This window comes from Sylvia atricapilla, chromosome 19 (assembly GCF_009819655.1).
Source record: "Sylvia atricapilla isolate bSylAtr1 chromosome 19, bSylAtr1.pri, whole genome shotgun sequence".
Classification (NCBI taxonomy): domain Eukaryota; kingdom Metazoa; phylum Chordata; class Aves; order Passeriformes; family Sylviidae; genus Sylvia; species Sylvia atricapilla.
In genome coordinates, this window is record NC_089158.1 from 9,964,294 (window position 1) to 9,984,828 (window position 20,535).

General features: G+C 47.3%; 1 protein-coding gene across 10 annotated transcripts in view; it reads right to left on the minus strand.

Annotated features, from left to right (window-relative positions):
- Positions 1 to 20,535, minus strand: part of DENND1A (DENN domain containing 1A) — a 151,704-nt gene that overhangs the window by 3,496 nt on the left and 127,673 nt on the right. For 2 of the 10 annotated variants that reach the window (XM_066332962.1, XM_066332970.1), the window contains exons 20-23: positions 11,125 to 11,184; positions 6,825 to 6,913; positions 2,616 to 2,744; positions 143 to 398 (exon numbers count right to left, since the gene is read on the minus strand). In XM_066332962.1, the coding sequence (XP_066189059.1) occupies positions 143 to 398; positions 2,616 to 2,744; positions 6,825 to 6,913; positions 11,125 to 11,184 (534 nt within the window). Of the gene's footprint in view, positions 1 to 142; positions 399 to 2,615; positions 2,745 to 6,820; positions 6,914 to 11,124; positions 11,201 to 15,691; positions 15,766 to 20,535 lie in introns of those variants that run through there. The other 8 variants (XM_066332971.1, XM_066332963.1, XM_066332964.1 and 5 more) reach the window with 8 other exon arrangements.

Here is a 20,535-nt window from a genome sequence, read left to right on the forward strand (position 1 = left end):
AAATGATTCTGAAACACATAAGCAAATCCCTGGAAAACAGATGAGGCTGCTGCTGATTATGATTACTAGGATCTATCCAATAGCATGAGGAAGTTCCTGAGAATGAGCTGTGTGCCACCCGCAGGGCACAGGGAGCCCTGACCTGGTATTCGAAGGAGCAGCGCTGCTCCGCCTCCTCCTTGGGTGTGCGCAGGTCCTCCAGGCTCTTGGCCTGGCTCAGGGGCTGGGGCTGCCCCTCCACTTCCAGGCTGGGGAAGATGTCCTCCAGGAGGTTGACTTCGGAGGCCTTGCTGGAGAGCAGAGGGCTGGGGGGCAGCGGCTCTCTCGCCCTCTCGGGGCTGCCCACGTCCTCTCCATCGGCACTGTCCGACTCCTTCAGGGCGCGGTACGGCTGAGGCCTGGCACACAACCGAAAACCACACTGTCAATCACCACATTTCCAGGGCTTTGATTGAACACCAGTGCCTAAGGAGCTGCAGGAGTTACAAAGAGCTCCCCAGGGGCAAATACAGCCCAGAGAGCCCCCCGTGCAGAGCAGGCTGTGAGCGGTGCCCGAGGGCAGGGGGACATGCAGAGGGGACCTGGCACCCCGGCGTGCTCAGAAGGGCAGGAGCTGGGAAGTGCTCCGAGGACAGCTGTGGTCATGCAGGCCCAGCCAGGCTGAGGGGGCAGCTCTTGGAGCAGGACAATGGGATAGCAGCTCCCCGTGCTGACTGTCTGGGCACGGCCTCTGCACCCCGTGTTTGCAGGCTCTGACATCCTTGGGCTTCGAGCTAGCTCAGCACACAACATAACTCAGTGTTTTCCTGCAATAATTGGGAACACTGTGCAGGTTCCAATGATTTCATTGGTGTCATCTTATCAAGAAACACCGTAATCCATTATGGAGACACCTCCTTTACATTACCAGCCAAGGCTGAGTTAGCAGGATGCTTCTCTTGCACATACCTCAGCAAAAAACGGAACCAGCACATTTGCATTTTGGTGTGTGTACATAGAACAGCAGCACGATGTGCATCCAATTAATAACAACGAGTGCCACACATGGCTGTGGGGATTGGCACGTGACTGGCAGCCAGTTGTACTGTGGCATTTAAACAAGCTTTCAATTAAAAGAAAATATTTGTGAGACCTGCAAAAACACGTCCTATGGAAGAACCCTCCTCCCCTTTCCGTATTTTGTCACCTCTGCCATGCAGATTGGGAGAGCCCAGCCTGTTTCCCTCCCCAGCACACACAGAGCAGGCACTGAGCCCACACCAGGACAGGGACACCACAGGTACAAGGCACACAGTGACAGCACATGGCCTCAGGGCAGAGAGCTCACAAACCTCCTGTCTTCAGGCTCAAATCACTCCGGGCCACACTGCAACCCCCCAAGGGATATTCTGCAAACAAAACTGGTCTCCTCCACCCCAAACACCAGAGAGGGAACATTTTCTGCCCCTTTCCTACTGACCCTCCCCATCCCACCTGGCCGCAGTCCAGTCTCTTCCCTGTCCCTCCGAACCCGTGTCTGCAGCACACAATGGCTTTTAGCAACTGCAGACTCCTGTGCCCCTGGCAGCCTCCTTCTCCAGCATGGTCTGACCCAGCTGTGGCTGCCAGGCCTCAGCTGCTCAGCTCTGACAGGGCATCATCCATCTCCCAGCTCCTGAACTGCCTGGATGTGGCATCGTGCATTTCTGAGGCAGCAGCTCACAGTACCCTGACCCCTCTTCCTACAAGTTCTGGTCAAACCAGTGACTGCCTTTGTTAAAAGAATGAGTGCAACTCCACGCAATTTCTCTCCCTTTCATCCTCTAGAAATCCTCAAGCAGGCGAGGCTGGGAAATAACAAATCCTCTGCTGCCATTCAGTGAGGGTTCAGCTCAGAGCTGCCTGCCGGGATTGGGATATTCAAACAGGCACAAGAGGGATTTAGTGCAGCTGGACCCACAGCTGGCAGAGCTCCCCTCACCTCACACGGGCACCCTGGGCAGGGACAGAACCCTCCAGTCACAACATCAACGAGTGCTGCTGGCCCAGCTCACAGCACCATCTTACAAGACTGAATTACAGAGCTCTGGGAATGTGCAAGTTACAAATTCAAAGGCTGGATACAAATGGACCAAACAAACTTCCTGCTCCTTAAGTAATTGTCAGATTGTACTCCATGCCCTCAGAGGACACCTGCGGGGACGTGATACCTGACAGAGCAGAGAGGCTGGGATCAAACAGGTGACAGGAAAAGGCTGAGAACTGCACTGGAATGAGGCTCACAGGACAACCCAAAAGCACAGTAGCACCACACAAGAATGAATGTGAAAGGTTTGGAGAGGAACACAAGCAGCATGTTGGAACAAAGGATGGATGGAAGGGTGACATCCCCCAGAGCTCCAGTCAATGGAAGCCCATAAGCTGTGTGTTACTGCAGTGTTTCATGCAGGAGGATGCTTTTTCATGCTGCTCAACATCAAGACAAACAAGCAGGAGAAATGTTGGTCATTCAGCAAGCACTGTACAGAGACCCCAGGAGCATTTCCAAAATCCCAGTGTGGGAGCAGGTGCCCTGAGAAATGCAAACCCCACTGCTCGAAGCTGGCATGAACACAGCAAAAGAGAAAAGCATAGACCATTCGAAAGGAGCAGAGAAGAAAAAGTTTTCAGAGAAGCCAGAGACAGGATCCTCTTCCTGCTGAAATTCATCATCAGAGGAGTCCTCAGAGAGGAAGACTGTATAGTGTCGCATGGGCTTTACGAGGCTGGGGAACAGGAAGAGAAAAGGAAGTTATCAAGTGGCCACAGTGACGGCTCCAGAGAGCCAGATCACCCTGAGCCCAGCTGACTGCCCAGCAGAGAGCTCGGCAGGGAGAGCTGAGCTCTGCTGCCCAGGCACAGGAAACAGCCCCTCTGCCAAGGGCAGGGCACCCTGGGGTGCCCAAGGGACAGACCACAGCCACACCACAGTGCAGAGGACAACCAGAAACCCCCTTTCCCCACCACATTCCCTCCAGAGCTGGGCACCTCTCTGCTCTTCAGACAGCTCTGCTCCTCAGGCTCCCTTGAGCTCTTACAAACATTACATCTCCCTCCCTGCCTTCAGTCTGATGCACAACAGGAGCTGACTCCAGGGCACCAGATCCTACTTGTATCTATTTTTCACATACGAAACTGCTCCACTCTAGAATAAAACCTATGCTGTCCAAAGACTGGTATGAAACCCAGTTTGTCAAGCAAGGTGTGTATGTTCCTCAGTGGTTAACTGAGAATCAGTTGTTACAGATTAGGTCAGGAAAAGAGAAGGTGGACACTGCACCCAACAGCCCAAGAGGGCCCGAGCTGCCACTGCCAATGAATGTTTACTCACAGTCAGGTCACAGCTGATTAAAATAAAGCCTCTAACAGGTGGCAGCGGCTGCAGCCCATGGTGGTAAACCACAGTCTGCGTTATTCCAGTTAAAGCCAGTGCATTGCTTTCCTTCCCCTCTCCTTCTGTACCAGGTATCCAGGGCAAGGAGGTGGGGACACTGCAGCCCCGGGGCTGCCAGGGCTCCGGTAAACACCGTGTCACCCCGGTACTGTCCCGTGTCCCAGGGCTGCCAGGGCTCCAGTAAATGCCGTGTCACCCCGGTACTGTCCCGTGTCCCAGGGCTGCCAGGGCTCCAGTAAATGCCGTGTCACCCCGGTGCTGCCCCGTGCCCCGGTAAACGCCGTGTCACCCCGGTAATACCCTGGTACTGCCCCGTGCCCCGGGGCTCCGGTAAACGCCGTGTCAGCCCGGTGCTGCCCCGTGCCCCGGGGCTGCCAGCGCTCTGGTAAGTGCCCTGTGCCCCGGTAAACGCCGTGTCAGCCCCGGTACTGCCCCGTGCCCGTGCCCCGGGGCTGTCAGGGCTCCGGTACTGCCCCGTGCCCCGGTAAACGCCGTGTCAGCCCCGGCGCCGGGCGGACGGGACGCGCTCACGGCGCCGGCAGCAGCGCGGAGCGGGGGCTCGGTTTTAATGAGGAAGATCTGCATCTCGGGAGCTTTTTTCATGTGTCAGGATGCATGGACAAATCAGCAGCACATCACGCTGGCCAAAAATGAAATGCTGACAAATGTAGATATTTCAAATTTAATTGACACCTAAATGTGCTTGAGATAAAGAAAAAAAAATATATATATATACAGAAAATGGGACTGCAGGATATGGGAATTAGTAAGGAGAATTCCGTAATAATTTAAAATGATGTTCTGGTTATGAGAAATTAAAATTGTATATTTTATTATGGTATTCCTTTTTCCTGAACATTGATACTATGCTACAAAGAGTGTATAGATTTGTCATTATTCTCCTCAAAAGGGCTCCGCAGATTTGAGGAAGAATTATTTTTTGTTGACATAGTTTTCTAAAGAACAGCTACACAAAAGCTCTAGGGAATAAAAGAATTTGCCTCTCTTAGCCAGCAAAATGCAGAGAATGAGGGATTTGGATGCACAGGCTTTTTGTTGCCGCAGTGAGCTGGGAGGCTCGGGAGCGAGGGGATTACCTGGCAACTCTTCCATGTGAGCAGGGCACAGAGGAGCCCTGGGATGCCGTCAGGAATCGCGCAGCTCCCGCACGCCCAGTGGCAGAGCTCTGGCCAGGCCACGGGAAGGCTCCAGCCGGGATTCCCTGTCCCATCCCACACCCGGGCAGTGCCAGCACCGCAGAGCTCCTGTCCCGACACGGGAACACTCTGCCTCAACAGCAGACAGCAGCCACGGGCTCTCTGCACTCACTGCTCCTGATCCCCGAGCCTTAACTGGACACTGACTGGAAAACGAGCACACACATCCCCACAACGAGGTCTTTCTTTTACACACATAAAAACAATTAACTCGTGTAACTAAAGACATACATTTCCTAACCTTCGATGCTACCAGGCAAAACAAGGGGAAATAGATTTGATGGTGTTTTCACTGATTCTAGTGTTATCCAAGAGAGAGAAAACAGTGTGAGTTCTAAAAAAAGACAGTATCTCTCTTGTTGCCATTTCAGAACACTTACACAAAGATTACTTCTTGCTGGGACATTAAAAAGAAAGTTAATGGGAAACATCATGATAATTCTGTATTTTGTGAAAGCAGCTGAGCTGTAAAGACTCAGTAAAACTAGCAGCAATAAACTAGACCCCAATAAAATAACTAAAATACAATATATTTCCAGCATTGGTACAATGTTTCCCATTCATGTTTATGTTTATCTGTGTGTGCTCCGATAGCAGCAGGAATTGAAGATACACATTAGCAGTGAGCAACACTGAGATGTCAGCAGCTTTTGAACCCAATCCTCCATAGGAACACACACAAATGTTAAATTGGGTCAATTATCCTTCACCTAAATGCACCGAGCCATCAGATTAAATATTAAGAAAATGCTTTTAGTTTAAAAGTCCCCACAACCTCTGTGCAGGGCCAGCACGGCCCTTTGCAGGAGCTGCATCTGTTCCACAAGAGGGCAACCAAATTCCACTGAAAAATGGACAAATACTCCTGTTCAAGAGAGGAATCACCGTTCAGTTTAGGCCAAAGCTGGAATATGCCCCTACCCTGGCATGCCTGGAGAGAGCTATCCATGCACTGATGCCCACTGCTGCCCCTCCAGTGTGTTTGGGCTGTGCTGGCAAGTTCAGAATATCCACAGTTCAATACACCCACAGTCCAGAACATCCAAAATTCAATATACCCATAGTCCAGAATATCCACAGTTCAATACACCCACAGTTCAGAACATCCACAATTCAATACACCCACAGTTCAGAACATCCACAATTCAATACACCCACAGTTCAGAACATCCACAATTCAATACACCCACAGTTCAGAACATCCACAATTCAATACATCCATATTTCAGAATATCCACAATTCAATATATTCATATAGTTCAGAATATCCACGATTCAATACACCCACAGTTCAGAACATCCAGAATTCAATATACCCACAGCTCAGAACATCCAGAATTCAATATACCCACAGCTCAGAACATCCACAGCTCAGAGAACACCCACGGCTCAGAACATCCACTCCCTGGCCAGGGTCACCCCTGAGGGCCCACTGCTAACTCCACTCTGGCACTGTCAGGAGTCTGCAGCACACATCCCTTGCCATCTTTGCAAAAATGCCTGGATAAGTGACATGAGTGGAAGTGCCTGGAAAAGCCTCCCTGAGGTAACAGAACATGCCTGTAGTGCCATGCACAGGAGAGACACTGGAAACCAGCACCTTTTGTCCAGCAGCAGTGGCTGCAGGAGCACAGATGGTTTGGAACATTCCCCTTCACTGCCACAGCTGAAGGGGGATAAGTTTGCTGGTACTGTGCAAAGTGAAGGCCTATAAACCCTCAGCACAGAGCCCACACAGACACCACGGTCCTGTTAATGCACTCTGGAGTGAGACACAGCCTCTCCTGCCATCACTGTCAAACGAGCAGTTCTGCACCCTCCAGCTACAGCCTGGCAAGAACACTGCACCTGCAGAGCTGGAACTGACAATTTCCTCGAAAGGAAAGTGCAAAACAAAACAACAAAGAAATTAACAAACCTCCAAGACCTGAAAACTTACACTGAAGAGACTGATCAGTGTGTGTAACTTGACAAACCATGATTTTTCCATAAGCAAACTTTGGTTACTTGCTTTTTCACGCTTCCTCTGCAATGTTCAAAAAAACTTCTCTAAAAAATCCATTTTTTTTTTTTAGTTAAAACCTAACTTTGGTCTGTAGTGTTTTTCAGTGTTTTTCAGTGTCTCCTTTGGAGAGTGCCCGTTCTGAAGACGCTGTCAATGCAAGCAGAGAGAAGCAGAGCAGCACAATACTTACTGTTCTGGGCTGGGAACTGAGGTCCTCCGGCCCTCCACACCAATGTTGCTCTTGGGCCTCTTAACCACATGAGGTCTTGGGGGGCGAACCTGTGACATGCACAGAGACATCTCATCAAACACTGCCCCTGATCCAACAGCAGGCACAGACAACAATGGAGAACCTCCAGGGTGCTACAGGGATCTTCCACAGGGCTGCTTTGTCTGCCGTGCCACAAGGTTACACAGGAATGTGGGTACATCAGTGAACCTGATGAATATAAACCACACGGCCCCATGACTTGCGAATGGAACGGATATGTTTGTCATTCACTGCTGTTTGCTCTGTCCTGTCTGGTACAGGAATCTCAGAGAAAAGATTCCCCAAGAGCAGTCAGTGCAGAGAGAAGAGCCGGGGATGTCTGTGTGCCCTGGACACTGCACTGGGCAGTGGGGCTCAGCTCTGACAGCACCACCCTTCTGGCTGCGTGCTCCCAGGAACCCAACCTCTCAGGTGAGCACTTCTGTTCAAGGGAGCACTGGAAAATGTGTACTTAGGATAAACGTTTTAACATGAAAACTTAGCTCATTCTTCATTAAAAATGTGCTTTCCTCCAGCAGCCAAACACAAACCCTCACCAGCCATATTGTCATTATCACTCCTGGTATCACTAGACTTCTGTTGTCTGCAGCAAAACCCAAAGCTCTTCTGTGGAAGATGATGTTGCTGCCAATCCAGTCTCACATACATGTCCATCACCTTCCAATGTATGGAACTTGAGCTTGGTTTCTGACCAGGATCTCCACAAGCAAAGAAGCCTTATTTCAAGGGAAGGAATAAGCACTCGTGCTCCAAGTCTGTGTATGTGCCAGCCCACACTGCTGAGGAATCCTGTGCTGGACTCATCCCTGCCAGTCAAACGAGGGAATCTGCAGCATCAGGGCAGACAGTACACACCAGCTTCACGTGTTTTGTAAAGCATGTGAGAAAGAGTCGGATCTGTTGGCTCAGCTCAGGGCTAATCTCAACAGAAAGGCCCAAACACCCAAACAAAGCTGGGAATACAACTCAGTTCCTGACCTCCCAGAGCTTGTGCTCCCTTAAGAGGCACAAGAGAAAGGAACTGTTCATGTCCTACAGCCTGAGTGCTCTGGAGTGACTTAAAAAGTTTTAAAAATATATAATTTGTTGGAGAAGGGGAGCTTTCTAGGTTTGTTTTGGTTTTGTTTTTTTAATTTTTCTTCCCTGGTACATAAACCTTAAATTTTCCTGCCAAGAGAAAGCCACCAAATTGTGTGTAGTGCTTCTGCCCTAGACACCAGTATGCAGAAAATAGCAGCAGCATTATTACATTGAATTTTCATTTCAAAGGAAATGATGCACAGCAGATATGAGGCAGAAATCCAGAGCTGTATTGCCACTATTTCTTAGGAAAAAGGGCTTATGAAAAGGTCAGATGTTAAGGTCTTGGAGATCAGTCCCCACACAAGGCTGCTCCTCTCTACAATAAAGACAGCTTTAGAATGTGAATTTATGGCAGGAATGGAAGGATTAAGTTTGTGGCAACTTCGACTGAACTTGCAACGTGGTGAAACATGGGGAAAAGAACAACAGAGCTAATTAGAGGAGCTGAGCTGTCAGAGCGCAGCAGAATGGCTCGGTGCCAACAAACAAAAGGAATGGGCTGGCAATCAGCAGGATCGATGAAGAATACTGCTTCATTAGGGCTGATAAAACAGGGAGAGACTGCAGAGAGGAGTGGGGGAGAGGGGGGCGACAGGCAGGAGGAACCGGGAGAGGAGAGCGCCAAGGAGAGAGGGAAGAGAGGAAGAAAGCAAGCTGCTTAATTAAATGGGAGCTGGGAGCTGATGTGTAAAGCTGGCCTGTCAGCGTGCTGGGAACACTTTCACCTCTGGGCTGGGTGTGCTGCTGAGGAGGGAGAGGTGAGAGTTTGGGGTGGCTGCAGGGCCCCCAGCCCAGAGCGCTGCAAGGTGACAACGCTGAGCGGGATTGGAGCATTGTTCCCGGGGAACTGCAGGGAACAGCCAGGAAACAAGGCAATTCCTTGCTGGATTTTCAGTCTCACGCAGCCACAGAGGCAAGGTTAAATGCTTATCAAATGCAAAAGTATCCAAAAAATCCAATTATGTGAGCACACAGCCAGAAGAAAAAAAGGTAAACTTCCAGGACAGAAGGGTTGAATGTGCTTATTACTGTCCCCATCAACTTAATCCATAATTATTATATTTTAACTTCTTCTAATTGAATAGTTTCCAAACAACCACTATTAATCCAAACAGACCTCCATTAATTAGAAGCAACAACCCTTTCTCCTTCTTAATACCATCACTTATTTCCAAAGCAGCAGAATGCAAAGAACATCTCTGCTCTGCTTCCTTAACCTTCCTTTGGTCTGTGTTTTTGGCTTTATTGAGCCATTACTCATATTGCGAGCACTAGTGCCCATGTATTCCTCCTTGCAGCACAAAGTATTTCTCAGGAATTCTGGAATAATGTGGCCCTGGCTGGAGGAGCAGAGGGATCTGGTCTCCCCCTCCAGTGCTTGTGTACAAGGCCAGGATAAATCACTTGCTGATACCCACCTCTGTAGGAGCTGCCAAGGCTGAGAGGGAAAAAGCAGCCTGCAAAAAGTATTATTTACACATACAGAAATGTGTTGCAACTACTTAAAGCCAAATAACAGTTCTGAACAACAACAAATTTATGTATATTTGATACAAGCATATTTTTGGGATTGATTATAATAATTTACATTTATCTTGAATTTCCCCTTGATGAATGAAGCCTTTCTGTTCCACTTACTGACACAGCCAGAGGAATGCAACAGGAGCTTTCATTATTACATTTCCAACCTTTTATCAATCACATTGGGAGCAAAGACAGTTGAACCAACCATGTTACAGTGAGGACTATTAATACCCTACAGCTGGGAGATTAAACAGTCTTAACAAGACTTCCACATAATAAATGACTCCATTTGAACAACACAGTTCAGCAACTTTGGTACAGAGGAATCACAACATGCCCCCTCACACCTGCCAAACGTGGAACACGAGGGCATGGGAGCCCCACAGGGACCCCACAGTACATGGGAAGTCTGGTCCTAGAGAAACACATCTGGGAGGGTCTCCCATGCCCTTTGTATTTAGAAGAACACACATAATCATAGTCAATGCTACTTTTTAAACTCAGAACAGAAATCTCTGTTAAGCTAAACACCCAGAGTTAAAAAGAGGGAGGAGAAGAAACACATGCCACTGAAATGTCACACAGGAACATGCACCAGAGATGGAAAGTTAAAACACACACCCAGTTGCACTTGTTAACCAGTTACCTGCTCATCCAAAACACATTTTAACAAGTTTTAGCAAGATCAGATTTGAAAACTTGCATCTCTCTCTTTCTTATGCATGTATGTGTATGGAAAAGGAAGCAAGAAGTAAGATGATTTGGGGGGAACTATACACATAAAGTCCTGAATACGCATAAGTATCTTCCAATGCTGTGCCAAAAACCAACAACCCTACTAAATTGATACTTCTTGCCTGTGCCTTTAAAAAAACCCCAACATCTGGTGTAGACCCAGCAGGATGTCCAGTTTTAATGCCATAGGTAAAAACTGTCCTACAGGGAGTGTTTTGGGGGAAAAACTGCTGAGATAAGGTATCCCTACCTAACATGTGCAGGCACTGCACTGCCAATGATTTCTGTGCAGTTCTTCCACGGAGGAGGTCCCTCCTCTGGCCAACCTGCTGTGCCTTCTCTTACACCATGGAATGACCCAGTGTATGTCATCCCTAACATGGTACCAATGTTCTATCTCCAAAGATTGACCCTGCTTTCTTCAAGACTATTCCCACATGGAGGAGAATTAGGCATCCCAAATTAATTAAAAGCATAACTTGCAGAGAGTAAATATTTTGTCTTCGGACTTCTGCTTCCTTTCAGATTTGAGTTCAGTGCAAGTCTTCAAAAGCTCACTGGCTAAAAACTTCTGCCAGCCAGTCCAGCAGGGTTTTGTGTGTAAGAAATCACTGCAAAAGTCAAACCAGAGGTGGCCAGAGCAGCCCCAGTTACCTGCAGAGCCGCCCGAGAGCTGCAGGGCTCGCCAGAGAAAAGCAGAACAACCGCGGGTCCCAGGGCTGTGCCGCAGCGGAGAGAAGGCAGTTTAGGAGCGTAATTCACACACGGCTTCTGTGCACAGTTTGCCAGTCCAAACTACCAGGGTTTAGTAGTGCTACAAAGAGCGGAACTCAGGCAGTGTTAAGCTGTGGCAGTGAAACAATCCCCAGCTACTCACGGGCCTGGAGGAGCGCTGGATCTTTGGGGGCGGCGGCCGCGGCGGGCGGAGTCTGTGCTGCTGCGGCAAAGTGAGACTAAATTAAAGTCACCTGCAGGGAAACACCTCTGAGGTCCTGGCAAAAGCAGCATGAGCATGTGACAGCACGTGATTTACCTTCATACTCACCTCAGCAAACGCCATTTTTCTCACTTTGTTTTCCCAAAGCAGTGACAAAGCCCATGAGTTACGAGGATCAGCATAGGTACTGTGACAGGCTGAACCCAGCTCCTGTCACACCAACGGCAGCAGGGACAGCACCACACACCACACAGCCAAAACTGACTGACACAACAGAGATGCTCAGGCTGCACGCCTGGACCTCAAAGCCCAAGTGGTCCAGGCTACATTTATGCCAATGGAAACCAGGATACTCAAAAATGCTTTCACTAAGATCTCAGTGATCTGAGTGCTTGTGAGAACTTATGCCTCAAACCAGGCATGTAAGAGCATGGAAAAAAACCCAATTCAGTTAAACTTTTCATGCACTTAAAGCCAAGCTTATGTTCACATCCTGTCCTGGATTTCACTCCTAAGTGACAAACAATTGCAAGTCAGACCTTAAAGCATCATGATGGCCTAGAACTCAAAACTACTTTTTCAAGTATCATTTTCATTCTGTGTAAGTGAAAATGAACATAATACCAATATTCTATTATTCATATTACAATAAACTACTCCTTTGCAGGAGCCAATACTTTCACCCCTTATCCTGTCCTAGATTATTTTTTCCAGCTGAGATTCAAATTTCACATATGATTAACCTTTCATCTCTGATCAAAAAATAGTTGTATATGTTTCCACAATAAAGACACATACAAATGCTGCTTTGGGAAAAGATTAAAGGCATAGAGACATTTTGTCTCCTGGACTTCTAACCTGGCGTTGTGTTGCCTCTCAGGACTGTGAGCTCAGTGCTTGTAACAACACAGAGGCACCACTCCTGTTCCAATTTCTGTTCCCACTGCAGGGCTCCCAGCAGTGGGTTTGCTGGGAGGTTGGTGTGTGCTGCTGGGTTGGTGCACTGCCCGTCCCCACAGCGGGATAAGCAACCACCTTCAAACTCTCTGTGTTTGCTGCCAGAGCCACCGATTGGAAGTTAATTTGTTAATGCAGCAAAACACATTGTTTCTAAAAGGTCAGCAGGTGAAGCTGTGTTGGAATATCAACTTAATTACCTGGGCTGGAGGGAGGAATGGGCACCAACCAGCACACGGCTGCAGTGCTAAAAGCTGCTAAATTGCTGTTCCAGGTATGGTCCTAAATACATGTATTATAGCTTCTTATGTGAAAGGGAAAAATGTCTAAATTAGCACTTTCTCACCAATAGCTGTTTACCAGCATACTTTTTTCCTCTGGATATTTGCTTAATTGTCTTGTTCTAAGTACTTCTGAAGCAACAAGATGGAAAATTTGCAGAAAGCCATTTTTATGACTGCAGATCTGGCACTGCTTTACTAATTATCAGACAAGTGACTTTAAGCCACGAGATGCTGAAGGAAGAAAAATCTTACATTCACTTTTACACTATCAAAATACTATTTAAGAATGATAGATCCCACACCTCTTCAAGTTGCTGTTATATACCCAAGGAACTTTCACAGTGCAGCTGTTTGGGGTTTTATAGCAGAGAAAACATTACAAAAGGATAATTTCTGGTCTGCAAGATAACAGTATGTGAGCAGAATATTATCTCAAACTAACTGTGGATGTCTTTTGAGATTTTTTTAAAGTGGTATACAAAACAGAGCCTTGTGAGTAAATTAGAGGTGCTAGTTCATGTGCAGCAACAAGTGCAAGCAGGAGGAAATGCTTAAAGAAAACACAACCAGAGAAGAACTGGTTTGTCAGTATGTGGAGAAAGAAGTGTCTCTCAATTAGCAGTGAGGTTGTTTCAAATAATTTCCAAAGCAAAGCTCTCCTCCATGAATATCTTATTTCCTTCTGAAATTGAGGACTGGTTTGAAAACACTTGAAAGTCAATCAGCCATGGGAGAGAGATGCCTTGGGCTGGATGAAGCCAGGCTCACACACTCCAGGCTGCAGGAGACCCAAGTGCTGACTTTGGGAGAACATGCTGGACCTCAACTGAACACTCAATTTAAAAAAAAAAATAAAAGGGAGATAATAACAACACTGAAAAATGTCTGGTACCTAAAAAGATTCAGTAGAGAAGCAGACAGAATCTATGAGGCAGCTGTTTTATTATCCACCCAGATCCCTGCACAGCACACTCTGCTTTTTACATGCTCCCATATGTACAGCTCACAAACTGGGATGACAGGAACAGTGTATGCTTTACAGCATATATTTTTAATTTACACTCTGAAATACTTCAACGGAAATCTGCTGGGTCCTGTGATAAAAATAATCTCCATGTTTTAAGGGGTGCCTCATTCTTCAAGCCACATTTGTATATTGGGAAGGTAGAACAAGCCTGGCAAAAACACAGCAATGCCTAAAGCCAAAATCCCAAAACCATGAGAACACCACTGTGGATTATTATTGCTGATAACTGATGCTATTCTAAAAACACATGCCTTAAACAATAAACTCCTGGGCTATAGAACGGAATGGTATTTTATTTCTTTTGCCTGCAATTACAAAAAAAAAAAAAAAAAAAAAAAAAAAAAAAAAAAATTTGAGAATGGCACGGATCTGTTTTTCTGTGTGTGTTCAGCAGCCTAAGCCAGGCCATGTCCAAAGTCACATGTGCTGTTCTGTGATGTAGACATGAGGAATAGGGTGGTATCTGTGCTTAAAGACTTGTCAAGATTTCTGATCACCCCCAGCTCCAGTGACAGAAAGTCCCTGACCAATGCAAACCAGCAGCAAAACCCACAAAAGGTGGTATCAGTAAAATCTGAGACACTGACCACATAGTGCTCCACTCTCACTTTGTGTCTGCTGAGCAGACGACCATCAGCACTGCCCTCCTCCCATCTACACATGGACTCAGTTCCTCTAAAAAGCATCCAGCATCCCTGAACCATTACACTGATATTATCTGACACTTTGCAGTTTGAGGACTCCTGACATCCTCCGAAGGAGATGCCTGTCAACAGCCTCTTCTTTACCTGGCACAGAGCCCAGGTGCTGCAGGCCACAGTCTGAAAGCCACAGCACACTGAGCTGTGTGCAGTAGGTACCTCTGCCCACAGAACACACAACACTCAACTCGATTTAGAGTCATTCTGGTTCAAAGAAGCCTCACACGTTGTTTCCATTTTGCTCCTGTGTAGTGAGGCCCTGGATAACAAAGGATCATGCTGCAGACAGGAACTACACACGGCAGGAGCAGGCCAGGATTCTGCTGATTCCTTCTCCACCTGCTCTGCTCTGGTTCTGCAGAGCTTCGGTGTCCCTGCTCCTCGCTGGGCCTTCCTTGGCAATTTGCTCCAGCACTCACCACTGTTTGGCCAGGGGGTTCATTTGTCACGATTCACTAAACACACACCAGCTTTTTGTTCTGAGAAGGTGTCAGGAAAACCAAAGACGTTTCTACACCAAGAACAGACTTTGAGCCCATTTCTTTGAAATACTCACTGTGACACAGAACATTGCAGCCCCTTTTACCTGTTCTCCTTGTCCCCTCAGGCAACCACTGGTGACTTTGTATAATTTCTTGTTATTTCTTTGATATTTTGGCATCACTTTGCACTTAACCTTATGCACCAGATGTTTTTCTGGACCCTGCAGTAACAGCAGCATCCTGCACGGACAATACCCACTCCTCAGTCCTAGATAAGTGTGAACACAGAGGGCTGTTCCTGGTACTAGGAAGGAACACATCCTATGGACCCTGCACTGCCCAATGGGCCTCACCCTGAAGCAGCACAACCCTCATTTGTCCAGAAGGACAATAAAACTCCAGCTCTCTGTGATTCTGTATAATGACAGGGCCATGAAGGAAAACTCCCTTAACACACTGAAGCAGGCCCTTTCTGGATTACAGCAAACCAGCAAGAGGGGCTTTTGTACAGCTACTCACAGAGGTAAAACAGGCAAGAGGTGGAAAGAGAATCTCACTCATGAGATCACGAGATGATCATTTTTCCAGAGGACTCCTTCCAAAATGAGGTTCATTTTGCTGTGGCTTGTTTTCATTCTGTCTATTCCTCAACATACATGGATGGAGAGACATGTTGCAAAAAATCCCAGACCCCAGGAATATATTTATCCCCATGTGTTAAAGCCTATCCATCTACTACCTCAGCAGAGTTTAAAATCACAGCTAATAGGTTAACAACTGCTTTTCTTCTGCTTCAGATGAAGAATATCAGAAAGCTGGGGGAATATTCAGCTTCCCAATTTGTACTGACTGCTCAGCGCTGCTCGCAATGTCTGTTTGACAGGACTGACATTTTGTACCACTGTGAGATGGGAGAAGGTGTGACATTTTTATTCATGGTGGCGTACGCCCTTGTAATGATCAGCCCTGGTCGATGTGCTTACTGCAGCAGCCCCGAGCCCTCGGAGAACAAACACGAGCCCGAGGTGCCAGCAGTTTGGCTGCCTTATTAAACACCACCAGGATTCTAACGAAGAGCAACTGCTGGAAAATCTCACTGTCAAATCCTCAAGGACATTGTCAACATGGAACTAACTACATATATTTTTCACTTAAAATACTAGAAAATCCAGCAATGCAGTATCAAATTTAAAGAAAAAAGCCACAGTGGTTTTGCGTGTGTTTTCTTTTTTAACTGGTCATTTTGCCAGTTTTCTGTGGTCCTGATGCTGGAATTCAAATCAAAAAGATCATGTAACCTACATGTTTTAAAATGCTGGAAAATGGACTTATCCCTTATTACCTCTTAACAGCTATTCCTCTCTAGCAAGTGGAATACTTGCACAGAAAAAAAAAAAAAAAAAAAAAAAAAGAAAAAAAAAAAAAAGAAAAAAGACATGGTACTCATTTAAGGAGTTCTATAAACAGCAATGACTCTCTGCTCAGCTTCATCATTCTCCAGGCCATGGGATAACTGCAGAACTGGGGGAACACTCTCCCCACACAGGGACACAGACCCTCTATCTGCAGCCTGGCACTCACAACTGGTTTATGTGGTATTCATCAGCCCAGCTCTTAAGGGCAAATCTAAAAACTGCCTGGCCAAACAAACAGTCACAGTGGGGTCAGCATTTAGAAGAATTATATGTTTCACATACTCCTTTAATCTCCTGGTTTAATCCAGTGGCCCAGAGGCCAGTTCAGACAGTTCTGGCCTAACTGCACATATCAACTTCATAAGTAATACATAAGAAGCTTTTGCATGCTGATGTACATTGATAGAGAAGCAAGTCATGCATAAGACACTGTGAGCTCTCCTCCAGTTGTCAGTCTAGGTGATTTGGGTAGCCTTGCATGTACTGATGTATTTATTTTCTGTGTATGTATTATTTATAAAGCACAGCTCTCCCTCCACATGGCAGCAGTGACGGACCAAGACCCTCTCTAGGAGATATTTATGGGTTCCTCAGCAGAAGAGGACTAACAAGGAGACTCTGCAGACACGTGACAGCTGCTGTCGCTTGTCACAAGCGCTGGGAGGTGGGCTGTGCCAGCGCTCCCCTCACACACCCAGCACTGCAGCACCTGACACAGCGTGCACAGTGCAGCACAGTGACTCCTAACACCCCTGTGCAAGGAGTGCTTCGACACCCAGCCAGCCACAGAACACTAACAGCCAGTCTGCAGTGTGCTTTTCCATGGCTGAACACACGTGTGCACGCAGACTGGGGCCACAGGCTGACTGCACAGCTCCATTCCTGCATGGCAGGCACCAGGCCTCCTCCTGCAGTGGCTGCTCCCTGGGAAGCCCCGAGGGGCAGGGACCCTGGGCACACACTGCAGGTGCTGCTCACACTTGTCCCAGACTGACACACAGGCCAGTGCAGGCACCCCCTGACTCCCACCCCATGGACTGCCATCCTGCGATTCCCATCTCTGTAATCCTGCACACCACAAAGCACAGTTTCAATCCAATGCCTCGTTGTCTTGTCCACTGACATTGGTTATACTCCTCTGACTAACAACACTGTCCCCTGAGCCCCTGATGGGACATTTGAGTGGTCTCAGGCAAACATTAGATGGACAAGTGTTTTGTCTTTCTTGTGAGGTGACTTCTACTGAGCTACACTGAATTCCTTCCTGAGCAGAACAGGCAAAGAAAGGAGTGAGAACAAATGAGGGCAGAAGATATGCTTTCTGATAACAAAATATTTTTAAAGAACTTACACTTTTGCTAAATCCATAAATAACCAAACTGAGAGAGGGAGGAAACCCCATGTGGCTCCAGAGAAAGGAAATGGGAACCCACACTGCTCATCCGTGGGGAAGAGTGGAAGGGAGGCTCATTTACTTAATGAAGGCCCTGCTATTGTCTGAGCAGCTCAGAGTGGCCAGAGGAGGAGCTGGCTCTGCAACCACAGCATACACTTACACCAGTATTAGCAAATGAACTTGTTTTCCCCTTTCCCCTTTGGTTTCTACCTCAGTGCCACACAATGCCTGCTGTGATCCAGGGGAATCTGCTATTGTTCTGATGCACCTGGGTGTGAAGGGAGTCACAGGGTCTGGCAAAGGAGCCTTCCTCCCTTCTCTACTCCATCCCTTTTACCCTGGAGATAATCCCTCCTCTGCTGCCTCTGGCCTCAGCGATCCAGTTCTGCCTTCCTGGAATGTAGCTGGCTGGTGTTCTCCTCATCTTTCCCCTGACCTCTTAATGCCGTTTAATCTCCTGGAAGAAGAGCACTGCCCTACAAAGCAGAGTTGTTTGTTATGTGTGTCCAAGTGCAGACTGTGACTAGGAAAAATGAACACGTTCATTTACAGCAAAAGGGTTCAAACCAGTAAATAAGACGGTAATTTCCATGCTGTGGCCTCCAAGAGTTTAACAGCAGTCACAATGAGCCAGGGAGAGAACCCAGAGAAGCCTTTCCACAGTCACACACGCTGCTTCAGTACATCAGTGCATTTTCCATTTGTTTCATAGCTATTTACATTAGTTCCCACAGCACTGATTCTCTGTAGTTTGCTTCAAGAGCGGACCATGATTGAATCTCTCTACTAAAGATATATGTCGAAGAGTCTTTTGCATTTTCTTAAGCTTTACACCTTTTGGTACATAAATGGAATTAAATATCCTATTTGCTGGTAAATAAAAACAAGCCATAGAAAACATAAACCCAGCGAAGCTGACAAAAGACATTCTAATTATAACAGACACAATTAGAGAGCTGTACAGAACTGCCAGGATCACTTGCTTCTAATGAAATGATTCCCTTTCCCAACAAATGACGTTTCTGGCAGCTTATTGTTTGCTGGTTTAATTGTACTAAATCAGGGGTGCTACTGACTGTGGAAAAGCTCCTAAGGAAGAATGCTCCTGAGTGTAGGTTTGATTTTTAAGCCCTTGGGCTCACCCTGTGTGCTCACAGCACCCCTCCCAGATTGGAGGGAAGGCTGGGCACAGGGACCAATCCTGTATGAACTCTGGGTCCTGCCAAAGTAGCCCCAACAGCTGCTTGTTTGGACAAGGAACCTGCTCAAAACATCATCATGACACTGTGTAGTGTTTGTTCTCCAAACAGCTCTAAGACAACACAGACACAGGTGTTCTACCTAAAAGTACAAGTGTGGGTAAGGAAATAAAGAGTCCAAACCCCTGAGTCACAAATGACCTGCATTAGTGTCCCACTCTGCCCTGCTCAGGGCTTACTGGGCTCCCAGTGCCTGCCCTGCCTGACACACTGGGAAGGATCCTGGGGACAGCTCTGGCAGCATGTGTTTGATGCTTTCAGGACATTTTGGCCAGCTTTTAAGACAAAAACCAGAAGAAAGCAAGTAACAGGACCTTCATAGAATCATTAAGGTTGAAAATGACTGGTAAGATCACCAAGTCCACCCATCAGCCAGCACCACAAGAGATGTTCTCTGTAGCACTGGATCTTCCATAATAATTAACCTTATCTTCCCCCAAACACAGAGCACTACTCAGTACTACAAACCTTCCATTTGAATCTTGGCCTTGGCTTGAAAATGGTCCTCTCTTCTCCCCACCCACTAAACCCTGAGCTGCCTGTAGTGCTCCAGCTACTTGTTGAGTGCAGCTGCATTGTCCCAGAGCCCGTGGTGACGGTGCCTGTATTTGGGTGATGATCAGTAAGAAAGGTACACCCCGGGTAAAGCATGCCAAGTCCCACCCAGGAAAAGCAGTGCTCCCACCCTCCCACAGCGGTGTCTTAGTAAGAACACTCCCTTTAGATGTTTACTGCACTGCCCCAGGCTATCTGGCTAAAATCCTTCTTCTCACCGTCAAGGGGAGCTTTCCCACAATGTCTCACTATTACAGAAAGCATCATTAAAACAACCCCGTAACAAACAAGGCTCTGCATCCATGCCTGATCACCACTCGCCAAGATGAGCCAGGACATACAGAATCTCCCCCAGTCAGCTAATTACTGCCAAATTTTGGTGAGCCATCAGCCGAGGGGCTGTGCTTTCACAGGCATTTCAAGACATTTTACCGATATTTTTTGTAGCCTAACAACTGCAGATCCACAACTGTGTTTGGAAAAGCCAGCAACTCCCTCACTCTAGGGTGAGAGATAATGAGTTAAAATTAAAGGTTGTTGCTGGCTCGCTAGCCCATCCCCCTTTAGCTAATCTGTCATGTAATGAAGAGAAGCACCCAGCACAGGACAGCTCGCTGCCGGCTCACTTACAGCTCGCTGATTAAGAATGTTCAACCAACAGCAGACTGCAGACCTTTCCGAGGAAAATAAATAGACTGTATGCAAATGTGTTTGTCACTTTGACAGCACGTCTCAATTAAAGGCCGGCGCGGCGGCGGAGCGCTGCTGCAGCGCTGCGGCCGCGCTCCCTGCACCGCCCGCCCCGAGCCGGGCCCTGACCCCAGCGCATGCATGCATTTTAAACCTCGCTGCCAGCCGCACAATGATGCACTCCGAGAGAGCCCCTGACAATGAGAAAAAAGCCTCTTTCATCCTCTTCAGTTTAGAAGAGCTGTGAATGCACAAACAGCCCTTATTTCAGAGTTCTTGCGCCTTTTTAATTGTTCCCACCTTCTGTATTCTAGACAGAGTTAAAAGTGACATTAAAATCTCTGCCTTTAATCACGAGTTAGAAGCCATCTCTCATTTATACAGTAAATGTTGCCGCTTTTTTTCCTCCCCAAAGCCTTAATCTATATTTCATGAACCTGAAGATCTTTTCATTTTTGGCTGAAGGTATGATGTCATTTTTGTTTTGGCACTGGGCTACCAGGAAAAGCAGCCCCGTGCCAGGACCAAGGCTGGGAGTCAGACAGCCCTACAAGTGCTAAGTCAGTCGGCTTTTTGGAAACCAAC